Genomic DNA, 14,087 nt, shown 5'->3' with positions numbered 1-14,087 from the left:
CGCTATTGGTCAGAAAGAGTAGACGCATCGTGAGTCGCGAAAATTCAGCATTTCAACATGGTCCGTTGTGTGAGATCGGTTGAGGATTCATCTCATTTCCCCTCGAGCCGCGCTCACCATCAGTCGCCGTCCTTGGGGCACTTCCGAGTGCTTTATGTAAGAGGCTCCGTTGAAAGGAGAGTTATCGCGCGTATATATGTATATGTATTAAAATGTTATATGTATAAATAATATAAGATGTATATGAAATTGTATACCGTATGACCTTAAATGTAATAGCTTATGTACTTGACTACGATATTTTTCTTTGATATTTATTTTTTTCACATTATCATCAAATTCTTCTTCCTTTCTATTAAAAATCGCCTGTATTGAATCCCTCTAAAGAAAATAAATGCTTAATTTCTCGCAGGATAATCTACTGGACGTTAGGCATCCAGAATAATAACTAGACTCTGAAATGTGTCATTTCAATCGTTTGAACTGTTAATCAACAATTTTGAAAGCTTTATTCGACGATCTTATATTTCCAGTTTTGTCAAATAAAACTGTTTCTCGGTAGCAGTTCCAGATTAATTTCGCTTACCCTTGTATAGTTTAATATTAAAGGATAAACGGAAGATATTCCGAACGTTAAATACTAGTATCCAACAAGCCATGAGTCTAATTACTTCGTCTGCTAGCTGGCTAGTCTCATGAATTGACTAACGTAATGCGGTATCACAATCGAGCAGTTCAGCTGAGGTAGCCCGTGCGAGTGTGGTCGGCTTAGTGGTAGTTGCGGCAGGGATTTGTACTTAATTTGTAAACAGTGAATGGATCTTAAGTTTAAAGTAGGTGTTTTCAATGAAGCTCAGTTACCGTGATTGAAACAATAATTAAATTATATTACTGAAAATATTTTCAGATAATTTTCGAAGTGGGCGGCGTGAATAACTACCTGAAAAATGGAAAACTCGACTGTTAATAGTAGTCTCCCTTATGAACCTGGAAATTTAGACAAGCTCTGTGGATCCCCGTTTTGGGTACGTTTTTCTCGTAGTTTTCAGTAATTATATGTGCTTTCCCATTTGTTTAAAATAATGCGGTGGCCTCTGCCCATTATTTGAAAAATTAGGCCTATGCCGAAATTGCAGTATGGTTTTGAATTTTTCCTAAAATATATTCGCTGTAACAAATCTTTATTTGCAGGACTTGAACGTTACATGGTACACTGATTATCCCGAGTTTACTCCATGTTTCAAGAAAACTCTATTGGTTTGGATTCCCTGCATTTTTTTGTGGGTCTTTTCACCTCTAGAATTTTACTATATATTGAAAAGCAAAAATAAAAATATACCCTGGACGATATTAAATTTATCAAAATTTGTAAGTATATTTCTTCCAATTAAGTATAAAATTGTGTGAGTGATATTACTCTACTGACTATGAGTTCAACAGCTAAATTAATTTTCACTTTGGGGTTGGTTATATATTGTGACTTTTTAATGGGATTATTAGTATCAACAGCTTCGGTACCTTTTCTCCGTGTAAGAAATTTTATTTTAAGAATTAAGCACGGTCTCGTTTTTTACTATTCATTTTCCCTCAATTTACAATATATTTTTTACCTCTGTAGTTGCGTCTTGGAAATAATATATCCGCTCTAAAAATATTTTATAAATGATGGAATTTTACTGTGTTATTGAATTGAAGTTATATAAAATTTGTTGCAGTTCATCAAAGCTGTCTTAATAACTGTAACAATAGTCGACTGGTCACACTCCATCAATGCCAGCAGTTCAATAGAGGTGTATCCTGTCGACTACTTGGCTCCCGTTCTCAGGATGATATCATTTGTATGAAATGACGATTATTAGTCTTGTTTACCCTTAATATTGTGCTGAATGGTTGGCTACCATATTGATTACTATTTCAGGCCTATGCTGGTGTGTTATTACTCTTTAACCTCAAGAAAGGTCTACGTTCTTCTGGATTGCTCTTCTTATTTTGGCTGCTTTTCTGCTTGTGTGAAGCAGTTCAGTATCGGACACAAATCATGGATGCAACCTATGATGTGAGTTTTATACGACTATTAATACACGTATTATTCTCAAGTTCACTTGGTATATACCACGGCAAAGTCTGCTTACTTGTCCATGCTCCTTTACTGAATAGAAGGATCGTAATGCTTATCAATCATGCTCTTAAGTAATTATTTATATGATATGATTAATGAGTTTGATTCATGTTTCAATGAACCATGTTCACTCGTGTTTCAATGACATAGGAATATTTCCAGGGCACAAAATTAGTTTTCTGTAATTATCTCTGCAGAATTTGATTGTGGTGTTGGGAGAGACTTATAATTTTGATTATTTCTATCATTCTCACTTATTGTATGCGAATGAATGCGAACCCTTAAATTCATTTATGACATGATTATGGTGCATTAAGCGAGAAGAAGTGTGAATATTACTTTCTAGTACCTCGAGGAGTGTAGGTACTTAAAGCGAAATTCACATTATTAGGTATAGAGTTGCTGGAAATTTTCTGTGTATACTTCAAAATTTGGTGAGGCCTTTCTGTTATATATAATGAGAGTTCCACATTATAAAACCACCAAAATATTATTGTGGGATAATGGAAATGTTATCATGTCTTCAGTACTAGTCATATGCTAGCCATGTAAGGCAAAATTCGGGTCAATCATGTTTGAACTCGTTAGAATCCTTCATTTTTTCATCCTATACATCCTTGATTATTGAATGATTATAACTTATGTATTTTATAATTTTTTTATGGGATAAAAATATTGCTATTCAGTTGAGAAAGTTAGTGGCGCTTATATTTGTAGTTCAAAAGTGTGTTTGTACCTTAGTAATGTGGAAATTTGTTGAGGACCAAACTATGATTATCTCGTGGTGTGAAAAGTTTTCTGCGACGTATCGCATAAGTGTAAGATATCAGGTGAAAGAGAATTTCCTACAAAATAACTGGCAATTACTTAAATACACTTGTAGTTTTCTGATTCGATTGGTTTCCTGTGACTGTAGTGGCATTGAAAGCGAAAACGAGTAGTGATTGGATACATAAAAATGCAAAATGTTAATATATTTTATTTTGCCCTGCAAGTTGAGCAGTTGAAATTTTAATGTGACTTTTTTTATTCTTTTCAGGAATCATATGCATCATCATTTTCATTTGTGTTATTCATGATATATTACCCCCTGTTAGTTGCAATGCTGTTTCTTAACTGCTTTGCTGATGCACCCCCAAATTTTCTACACTATCCTCCTGAAAAGGTTTGTCTATTGAAATATTACACATTATTTATTTTGTATCTGAAATTTTAAAATCACTGTAATTATGCTCATTATTTCTATTAGAATCCTTGTCCAGAGAAAGCAGCTTCATTTTTGTCTCGAATACTCTTTTCCTGGTATGATTCACTCTCATGGAAAGGTTTTCGCAAACCTCTTGAAACGAATGATCTTTGGAGTATGAATGCTGAAGATATGGCCAAAGAAGTGGTGCCACATTTCCTAAAACATTGGGAAAGCAGTTTGAAGAAAACAACGCAGTAAGTAGGACTAGTTCATTTATTAATTTGATACTCTTGCTGAGGAAGTAATTAATTCACATTAGCTGTATTGGAAACAAACATATATTTGATATTTGAAGTAAAAAAATTTGATTGATGCATGCAACCATTTGGCATGTATGAATTATGCCATTAAAAAGAGTTATCTAAAACATCTATCAAGTGGATCCGTTAATCTTGCAATTCCAGCATGTTAGTTCCACACATTAACAGTTGGGGGTTTAATATTAATCAATGACTGGAGTTGTGTGCACATGAATGCACTTTTTCCCCATGAATGTGAAAAAGTGAAGAGTTCTGTCCTAATTTAAAACATCATATGGTCACATGGTGTCATGCACAAATTTATGCATGTTAAAGATGAACTGTCGGCATTAATTAAATAAATTATGCCTTCTTAGCACAGCAATCTCTTATGTTAGGTAAAAAGTCAGCTTATAATTAATCAATACTTGTTTTCAAGAATTGGATGTTTCAATTTATGCATGATACTTCTGATAACCACATACTTAAAACCGTGTACTCTATCTAAATAGTTAATTGGACAAAATCAGACTGGTATCTTTAAAGTTGAACTTCATTGCGTGGCAATCTTTGTAGTTTGGGCCTGTTATCCGAATACAGAGATTACTCATCACTGAGAGGCTGCCATTTAAATGGTAGGGTATTATCTGTATTCATGATGTGATGTAGTAAGTTACGAGGGTCATCCGGAAAGTAGTACCCGTTCGTGCCGCATGAAGTGCTGACGACGCGAGTAGCCGCTGGACGAGGTCAGATAGCTTCAGTGGCTTGTCTGCCTTCTCTGAGCCAAGTTGCGTGACGCTAGCATTGCCTGTGTTGTTTCTGTGATTGTTTACAATGTTTAAAAAAATTGAGAACGCCGCCAGTTGTGAAGTGAGGGCAGTGATTAAATTCCTCAATGCAAGAAACGTTCGCCCATGTGATATTCATCGCCAATTAAAGGAGGTGTATGGAGACAATGTAATGGACGAGTCGTCTGTTCGGCGGTGGTGTCGCAACTTCAACATGGGGAGGGGGAACACACACGACGATGAGCGTTCGGGGAGACCGTCTGTCATTACAGACCAACTGGTGAGCTCAGTTGACGAATTCGTGAGGAACGATCGGCGCGTCACAATTGATGACATCTGTGAGCATTTTCCCAATGTTTCTCGAACAATTGTTCATGAAATTGTTAAACACCATCTGCATTATGCAAAAATTTGTGCAAGATGGGTCCCTCGCGTATCTCAATGAGCTGGCGGCGAAGGACTATGCAGCAGGAATACAGAAACTTGTCACACGTTATGACAAATGCCTTAATTTGCTTGGAGATTATGTTGAGAAGTAGTTTAAAGTATCCTCTTTCAAATAAAATTTTTTATGTTTGTTAATATTTACTTTTGTGTCTTTATTTCACGAACGGGTACTACTTTCCGGATGACCCTCGTACATTTTAAAATATTCCAAATGTGAAATCTCCTATTCTTTTTTCATTCTCCACTATGGTGAAAATTTGCTCTTCAACTCCTGATTTGAAGTAGGCATTAAATATTGAAATGAAATCCACTTTAAATGATAAAGGCAGAGTACCGCTATATTTCATCAATAATTTATCAATTCTTTACTTGTTCAGTGTGTTAATTACGGGCATTTTTTTTTGCAGAACCACAGTGTCTAAGGCATCATTCAAGAAAACATCAGCCAGTGTTGATTTTGAGTCGCCTAAGCTTAAAAAGAAGCAACAGGCCTCAATTCTTCCTGCAATTTTCAAGGCATTTGGACCAACATTTTTCTTTGGTTCATGCTTAAAAATAGTAAATGATTTGTTAACTTTTGTTAATCCACAACTTTTAAGGTGAGTAGTGATTTCAGTAAAGCCTTCAAATCATTGTCAGTGCAAGTAATGAAGTATTAAAATCTAGTATGCACATATTAAATACAGTCTGTGGCTAAAATATAAATTCAGGAAGGTTTAGTTACTACTGTATCTTGTAGGAAAAGTATTCAGATATACCGAAATATCTTCTAAAATATTTTCAGTGTCGATATTGTATGAATCAAAACTACCTAGGATATGCAAATACTACCTTGATCAAAAATTTCCCGGAATTTATTCAGAAAATTAAAAATACAAGTTTATTCATCTAAATCTATATTGTCCCCTTCAAAGTAATCCCCATCGACTGCAACACACTTATGCCAGCGCTTGATCCAATCCTCGAAACATTTTTTATATTCGGTTTTCGGTATGTCCATCAGTGCTTCCTGCGATTTTTCCATTACTTCCTCTCGGCTGCTAAAACGCGTTCCCCGTAATGGTTTTTTAACTCGATTGAACAGAAAGAAGTCACAGGGAGCCAAATCAGGTGAATTCGGTGGCTGTTGGATGGTATTTGTTGCATTTTTCGTCAAAAAATTACGAATAATGATAGCACTGTGCGACGGTGCGTTATCATGGTGCAAAATCCACGAGTTTTCTGCCCACATTTCTGGTCTCTTTCGGCGAATTGCTTCACGCAAACGTCTCATAACGCCCAAATAATACTCTTTGTTTACTGTCTGGCCTTCTGGCAAAAATTCATGATGCACTACACCGTTGTAATCCATGAAAACCGTCAGCATTGCCTTCTTTTTTGACTGAAAACGACGTGGTTTTTTTGGTCTCGGCTCATTTGGTGAACGCCATTCACTTGCCTGATGTCTGGATTGCGTGTCGTACTCATAAACCCACGTCTCGTCTCCAGTAATGATCCTTTTGATGAATGTGGGATCGGATTCAGCCTCGCAAATCATGTCTTTTGCGACGTCAACACGGTCTCTTTTTTGCATGAAATTGAGGTCTTTTGGCACCAACTTTGCTGCTACACGACGGAAACCCAAATCATTAACCACAATGTCTTGGGCGGATCCATAGGCAATGTTCAAGTCCTCCGCTATTTCTCTGATGGTTAATTTGCGGTTATTGACCAACATTTCTTTTACTTTATCAATTTTTTCACCGACTTTCGATGTCGATGGTCTGCCACTGCGTTCATCATCTTCGATTGACTCACGACCACTTCTGAACCGCTCGTGCCACTGGTAAACGACCGTTTTTTTTAGAGAATCGTTGCCGAAACACTTTTCCAACATTTCCAACGTCCGTGCGCCACTAAATCCATTTTTTACGCAAAATTTAATACAAGTTCGTTGTTGCAAATTTAAATCCATTTCTGCAATTGTAAAAAATCGCCAACACACACAGAGATAGATGTACTCTTGGCTACGTAACTTTTGCAAATGTCAAGTTATGACACTAAGATTTAAAGGGAATATCAACAACAGATGTACCAATTTAACAAAAAAAACAGAACTCAAATCGGAACGATGGGAGCGCCACACGGTGGTTATTCCGGGAACTTTTTGATCAAGGTAGTATACTATGTGTGCCCTGAAGTTTTTTATGAATATGATCATCAAGACATGCTTGCACATTTGATTAACAATTTTTACAGTATGATTTAATCAAAATAGTTGGTTATACAGACAGAAGTTATTTTTTTTAAATTACCTTAATAGTGGGTGAAAAATGTTCTTTCACTAGAAAATCAGCATTTAAGATGACTTATTTTTCTTTTCAGAGCTTTGATAGAATTTGTTCAGGGAGAAGAATCAATGTGGAAAGGATACTTATTTGCAGCTTTAATGTTTCTTACATCCATTATCCAGACTGTAGTTTTGGCTCAGTATTTTCATAGAATGTTCCTAGTAGGCATGAGGATCAGGACTGCTTTGATTGCTGCAATATACAGGAAGGTCAGAAAAATTTTAAAAAAATATGTTTTTGTTTTTAAACAATGATGTCTCAAAAAAATATATTTTTTGACAGTTTTATAATGTATATGTGCACTGTTTATGAACTTTTTTTGCTATTTCCATTTATTGAAAAATTGATACTTATGTATATGTATATGTGACATGTCGGGAGAAATTCTAGCAGCAAACACTTGCTGATTTTGGGCATTATTAATAAAAGTACTGTCACAATGAATACCATTTCACTTTTTAGTATGTAGATAGTAAAACACTTATTAATCAATTGTACAACGTTGGGTATTTTCTGTTAAATCAATACTCATGGAAGTGAATAATTATGATCACCACTGTTTGGGTTTCAAGTGTTGGATAGTGTGTTTTACATTAATTATCTATCACTTAGGCTTTGGTGATGTCCAATGCTGCCAGAAGGGAGTCAACTGTTGGAGAAATAGTGAATCTAATGTCAGTAGATGCCCAGCGTTTCATGGACTTAACTACGTACTTAAATATGATTTGGTCTGCTCCCCTTCAAATCATTCTGGCATTATATTTCCTGTGGAATACTTTAGGTAAGACCATTAGGAATGCACTGGAGCTACTCGTGGAAAGTTTTAGATGAGGATAATATAAGATTGTTAAGTTAAGATGCATTTGAAGTGTAATTTTAAATTTTGGTGCATTGATTTGAAATTCTTGTGCTCCTTTCCCTCCTATGACCAATGCACACATTTTGAGTTAAAAGGTTCAAAAAATATTTTGCATTCCACAGGTCTCAGTGTAAATCACGTTTCCTTGGTAGCTCAAGTGGTTAGAGAATATACCCATATGTATATATATACATACGTAAGTGTACATATATGTACATGTATGTATATACATTTATGTATAAAACATTATTAGGATGTCATAGAATAAGTATCTAAGACTGGTTTTTTTAGCTTGACCAATTTTATATGGGTGAAGGCAGAAAATATTTTATTTCAAGAAACGAACTTATCTTTTGTCATTTTTTATGTAATATCAGGAAACTGATTCCATTGATATGAAAGTAATTTTTATCTCACTTTTAGTTCTGCTGAATTTTAGTATTGATTGGTGTATCTCAATATTTTATTGCAGGTCCTTCAGTTCTTGCTGGTTTAGCTGTTATGATAATACTCATCCCTGTTAATGGGTTCATAGCCAGCCGTGTAAAAACTCTACAGATAAAGCAGATGAAAAACAAAGATCAAAGAGTGAAACTTATGAATGAAGTTCTCAGTGGGATAAAGGTAATATTATTAATACTCAAATTTCCTCACCCAACATATTAATAAATTCACTCTGCATTCGAGGAATATTCCTGGGCATTGGGAGTTACTGATTATGTATTTAAAAATAGTGGTACAAATGTGTAAATGCCCAGTGTTATTCTGTTCAGCTTTATTGCATTGTAATCCAAACAAGATATACGTAGGATTTTTTCATTCCAAAAATACATGAGGGAGAATGTTTTATTTTAGTACAAGTATCTAGTTAAGTTTAAGAAAGCCAATTTTTAAAGTTGCTATCAATTTTATTTTCTGACACTGACTAAACCTCAAGAATGGTCACCATTGTCTGCAAGGTCGTTAATGGGTTTATAACTACTTAATGCACTAACCTGACCCATCACACATGCAAGTGGGCAGATATCACAGGTTGAGTCCAGTCCTAGAAGGCTGCCAGTTGCACCTTTGCTTTAGATTATCACATCTCTCATTAAAATGATGAGAAGTTAAAAGTTATGTATGCTAGTAAATGGTGCCGTATTACATAAATAAAGTAGTCTATTTATATGTACAACCAGGAAAACTAGAAAAAATTTCTGTAAATATTTATTATTGTATTTGTTTTTACTTGTATATGGGTTGTATGCATTCCCTATTCTCAGTAATTTCTCTCCTTGTAAAATGCATCTGCATCAGCTTCAGAATTCCACAGTTGTCAGCATTTTGTTCTTTTGATATTCCTGTGTGTCTCTTTTAATGTTTCTTTCTGCCTGTTCTTCATTTTTAAAGTAATAGTGTTGTAGTATCTTCAAGATGTCTATTGCCCAGAAGTGCGGAGAAGATATTCTAGGGTAGGGAAAGCAAGGAATTAGCCTTAGACCCTTTCACTGGTCCTTGAAAATTTTCTTTTTTTTAACATCCGTAAGCTTCTAACTAAGTTCCTATAGCCTGAAATTATTGAAAAAATTGATTTTCGTAAGAAGTGGATATCTTCTTAATTTTCAAGGCTGTCATTATCTTTAGGGTTTTTTTATTTGGAATATTGTGGTTTTAGTTGCCAAACATTTTGACTCTGTGCCCAAAGGAATTTTCCACAATGATGAATAATTTTGAAAATGGATTCGCAAGTATTTTTCAATGATAATTTATTAATCCTATGCCTACATTAACACATGGAGTAAGTTATTAGTGGATTTGAACTTTTACCCAATAATTTCTATTTATTAAAAATATACTTGAGTAAAAGGTCAATGATTACTGTCAAGTAAGTTTACTTGGAGTATGATTTAGCAAACATGTTTAAAAAAATTAAAAACGAAGGAAGCACCTTCAATCTCCAATAACTGTGCTTCATGTGAGACAATACCATGTTGCGAAATGTCATATGTCATGCCATGAGTTTATATCAGATTTTTCTCATGTAGGTGGTGACATTTTCAAGGTTTATTCTTTCTTTTTACAAATGTGTCCTTGCCTTCCAGGTCCTTAAGTTATATGCTTGGGAGCCATCCTTTGAGCAGCAAATTCTTACTATACGAAACAGGGAAATACACACCTTGAGACAAGCTGCATATCTTAATGCCGGGACAGCTTTTATATGGTCATGTGCCCCATTCCTGGTATGTAGTGAGAACACAAATTATTGATTTCATTTCTTTCACAGACTTATTTAGTATTTCTAGCTTTTATTTTTATATCTCAAGTGACAGTTTTTTTATTAGTATGTGCGTCATGTTGAAAGAATATTAGGTCAACATACTAGACTAAGGTATTGTTCTACAATTGATTTTGTTTAGTAAGTATTTTCAGGAATATATCTGTGTAAAGGTAAATATTCTAGGTTCTACTGTCCTTTTTTATTGAATTTCATCCTAAAGAGTATGAATACATTAAATGGAATTCTGATTGTTTATAATTAAAATAAAATGCTTGAGTTTACTTACTGAATTTGCATAATCCTTATATTTTCATATTTTTTACTGTGGAAATTGTCTTCATCTTCATTCAATGCAGTTAATATCAGCTGGTCTGGGGGAAAATATATTAACTTGAGCCCTTATTATGTTAAAATGAAATGAAAAACACATAGTAAACACTCCAAGTATGTGATAGCAAGTTGGAACGTAGGGATTGAATAGATGAATTGCTTATAATAAAGCAAGTGGCCAAGACAAAACAGCAGTGTTGGGTGTTCTTCTGGAAAGAAAGGCTCCCAGACCAGCTTAATATAGGAGGTTAATCTCCAAAAAAGGTCCTTTTAGCCCTCATGCCAGGATTTTACATGCTAAGGCTTCATTCTTACAGTACCTAAGCCAGCTTAGTCAGAACGGTCAGTAGACTCTCCCTTTACCCTCTCGCCCTTTCTAGTCCTTGTCTCTATGAACATCTGAAGCATCTAGGACTGAGTAAGATTTGATTTCCTCAAATTTATGTTTTTGGACCCAGGATTTATGTTGAATCTCACCCCCCTCGGTACATGATGCACCAACTTCTATCATATTCTGTTTGTTACTTCAATGTATATATTTATATATGCATACCATGTACATATTGTTAGTGTAAAACCTTATTGAAATCAATGACTCTATATACGACTACATTAATATTTCTAATCCGGGTTCATTAAAATAATTTTAATGTATTTTCTGAATTGAGATATATGGAAGAAACAGTACAGACCATATAAAAATTAGTACAGAGTAAGTTCAGTGTACCCAAATTCATGGGATCACTGTAATGTGATAGATAGCATAATTTATTAATAATAATAATACGGTGTAAATTGGACCTGCAGTACCTAACAGTTGGGAAGACCAATATGGCCCACAATTGATTTCACATAATATACAATAATAAATCCTAATATGTAGTGCCTAGCTAGGGTTTGATTGTAACAAACTATCTTGTTGAGAATTAAGCAGATTTCATATTAGTTGCCAATCTAGAGAAAAGGTTTGAAAATTATTTGTTCTTGGTGCTTAATGACTTTACCTAAAATTGCCTTAAAATAGAGACCATGTGCATGGTTATATATTTTATTTGGTTTTAGTGTAAAAACCAAAGCATCAGGATCATTATTTGACTTTATAGGATATTGTTCCAGTAAAATAATTACTTGTTCATTGGTATTCGCTACTTATTCATTGAGCTAAGTGAGTTGATTATAAAAAATTAAAAGTCATTAGTTATAACCTAATCCATTTGTAGTTATTCAGACGTTTTCAATGTTTACCGTTAAATTTTAATGAAGTAATTAAAAAAACTAATGAATTATGTAATATGGAGTGTACTTATGGAATAAGTTTTCAATCTCCTTTTTGTAAATGGATGGTTCCTCTTATAAATAGCAAAACTTATATCAAAGCACATCCTGAAGTCAGAGGGAAAGAGAAATTTCCTCTGGTAATTATATAAATGTAATGCGTAACCGAATTCTTCCATAGTAGTTATCACTATTTTAATACAATGCTCTTCCACAAGTGAGTCCATTCTAAAATGTATGCCTCTAATTGAAAGTCTCCTCAATGGAGAAAGAGTCAATTGAGCCTTTGCTGTCTGTTTGCGCTCATCTCCTAGATGCTGGCAACATGTATTTCCTTTAAATTACCTAGATAAGCATTGAGTTTCCAAGTTGATTGATAGTTTTTTTGTTTTACCAAGAATTTTGTATTGTATAATAGGCAAAAATAATTTAAATTAAGCATATTATATGCGGAAACTTAAGAGTTATTTAAAAAGACATCTCTTCCAAGGTAGAGTTAGAGTTTATATAAGTTCTGGTTCAGATATCTAAATTTGGTATTCTAACTCAGCTAATACAGTGGAATCTCATAGTACGAGGATAATCCATTCCGCAATCTTTCTTGTGAAGTAAAACACTTGTTTAGTGAAACAACTTTTTGCATATAAATTAATGTAAAATACGATGATGCATTCCATGCAAAAAAAAAGAAATTATGTACAAGGTTTATTCAAAGAAAAATATGTATAAATTGTTTAGTACTGTGAATCATGTTCACCTTTTCTTCTATCACAAAATGAAGTAACCTGGAATTGGAATTTGGTTTACAAAAACAAAAAGAGGATCGAAATAAATTGTTAATTATTTGTGATATGTACCTAATTAATTAGTACTACAAAGCTGTCTAGAGACATTTGTTTTCCCCGTTACTTCAAAATTAGTAAGTAATGCGTTGATTTCAAGACTAAATCATTATTTTTAATTTTGAAATAAGACAGATTTGCATTCACTTTCTCTTTTGTTGGCTGCATTTTAGGTGATTATTCTTGTATGATGCATAACTGAGTTTATTAATATACTTTATTTTCTCAACCGGCTGGATGATGAATTATCAATGATATGCATTGTGATGCCTTTCACTCATGTACATGAAATTCCAACATCATATCACATTACTGTTACAAAGTTGCAGCACAAGGCAGCCTGCACAATCAGAATTCAACTAAAATCTCAAATGTATGGATTCAAGTTATTTGGTACTACTAGTTTTGACCCATCAATGATGACCCTGATAAGTCAAAACTATTAGTACCAATTAAAAATTGTTGGAAAGGTGCATTGTATGTTTTACTTCAGTCTGTATTATGTATTTTTTATTTCTTTAATTTTCATGAAGTGATCAAGAGTTTTTTTTTTATTTTCCCTAAATCTGCACTAAGGACTTTTTTTTATGCTTTATTATGCTAAATTATTTTGCCTTATTTTTATAGGTATCAATTGTGACTTTCACGACTTATTTACTAATAGATGAAAGCCATGTGCTGGATGCCTCAAAGGCATTTGTCTCTCTCACTTTGTTCAATGCTATCCGCATGCCACTTAGCATCCTTCCACAGCTAATAGTCATGATCGTTCAGGTAAGTTACGGAGACTAGTGAATAAGTTTTAATAATTGGAAATGTCTGTTTCTACCACACTCCAGGTATCTCTTGTCACATTTGCCACTTATGTGTTGGTCAGTGAAGAAAATGTGTTGGATTCTCAGACTGCGTTTGTGTCCCTCTCCCTGTTCAATATCTTGCGATTCCCACTGTCAATGCTTCCAATGATGATTTCAAACATGGTTCAGGTAAGTGATTATTTGATGATTGGACTGTTTGACTGCTGTGATTCCTGGCTTGCATGCAGAAATGTAGTAACCAGCATTTTGTTTGGTGCCTCCTTTTCCAGTTGCTGTTTGCACCCAAAGAATTGCACTCTAGTTATCAGTACTTCTCACACTGTAAATATTGATGCCTAGATTAACTTATCTCACTGTTTGCATACCTTGTAGCTATTTTAAAATAATCTGTATATATATTCCTTTTTATGCTTGCTTGCAAAGCAGATTAAAATTCATTTTGTAGGCTTAAATGATAAATTAATTTATGTACATACATGTATAGGCATATATAAAGACATAACATATATTTATCCCATAGTTATAATG

General features: G+C 34.1%; 1 protein-coding gene across 5 annotated transcripts in view; it reads left to right on the top strand.

Annotated features, from left to right (window-relative positions):
* Positions 1–752: 752 nt before the first annotated feature.
* Positions 753–14,087, top strand: part of MRP (Multidrug-Resistance like Protein 1) — a 60,830-nt gene continuing 47,495 nt past the window's right edge. For all 5 annotated transcript variants that reach the window (XM_071598726.1, XM_071598725.1, XM_071598724.1 and 2 more), the window contains exons 1-13: positions 753–833; positions 908–1,025; positions 1,192–1,368; positions 1,716–1,838; positions 1,919–2,056; positions 3,159–3,284; positions 3,369–3,562; positions 5,253–5,444; positions 7,210–7,384; positions 7,788–7,956; positions 8,507–8,658; positions 10,119–10,256; positions 13,581–13,727. In XM_071598726.1, coding sequence (XP_071454827.1) covers positions 948–1,025; positions 1,192–1,368; positions 1,716–1,838; positions 1,919–2,056; positions 3,159–3,284; positions 3,369–3,562; positions 5,253–5,444; positions 7,210–7,384; positions 7,788–7,956; positions 8,507–8,658; positions 10,119–10,256; positions 13,581–13,727 — 1,809 coding nt within the window. In that variant the 5' untranslated portion in view covers positions 753–833; positions 908–947. The remainder of the gene's footprint in view (positions 834–907; positions 1,026–1,191; positions 1,369–1,715; positions 1,839–1,918; positions 2,057–3,158; positions 3,285–3,368; positions 3,563–5,252; positions 5,445–7,209; positions 7,385–7,787; positions 7,957–8,506; positions 8,659–10,118; positions 10,257–13,580; positions 13,728–14,087) is intronic.

This window comes from Hetaerina americana, unplaced genomic scaffold (assembly GCF_022747635.1).
Source record: "Hetaerina americana unplaced genomic scaffold, ioHetAmer1.1.p SCAF_10, whole genome shotgun sequence".
Taxonomy (NCBI): Eukaryota; Metazoa; Arthropoda; class Insecta; order Odonata; family Calopterygidae; genus Hetaerina; species Hetaerina americana.
The sequence above is the reverse complement of the archived record's forward strand: the minus strand, read 5'-3'. Positions and strand labels throughout refer to the sequence as shown.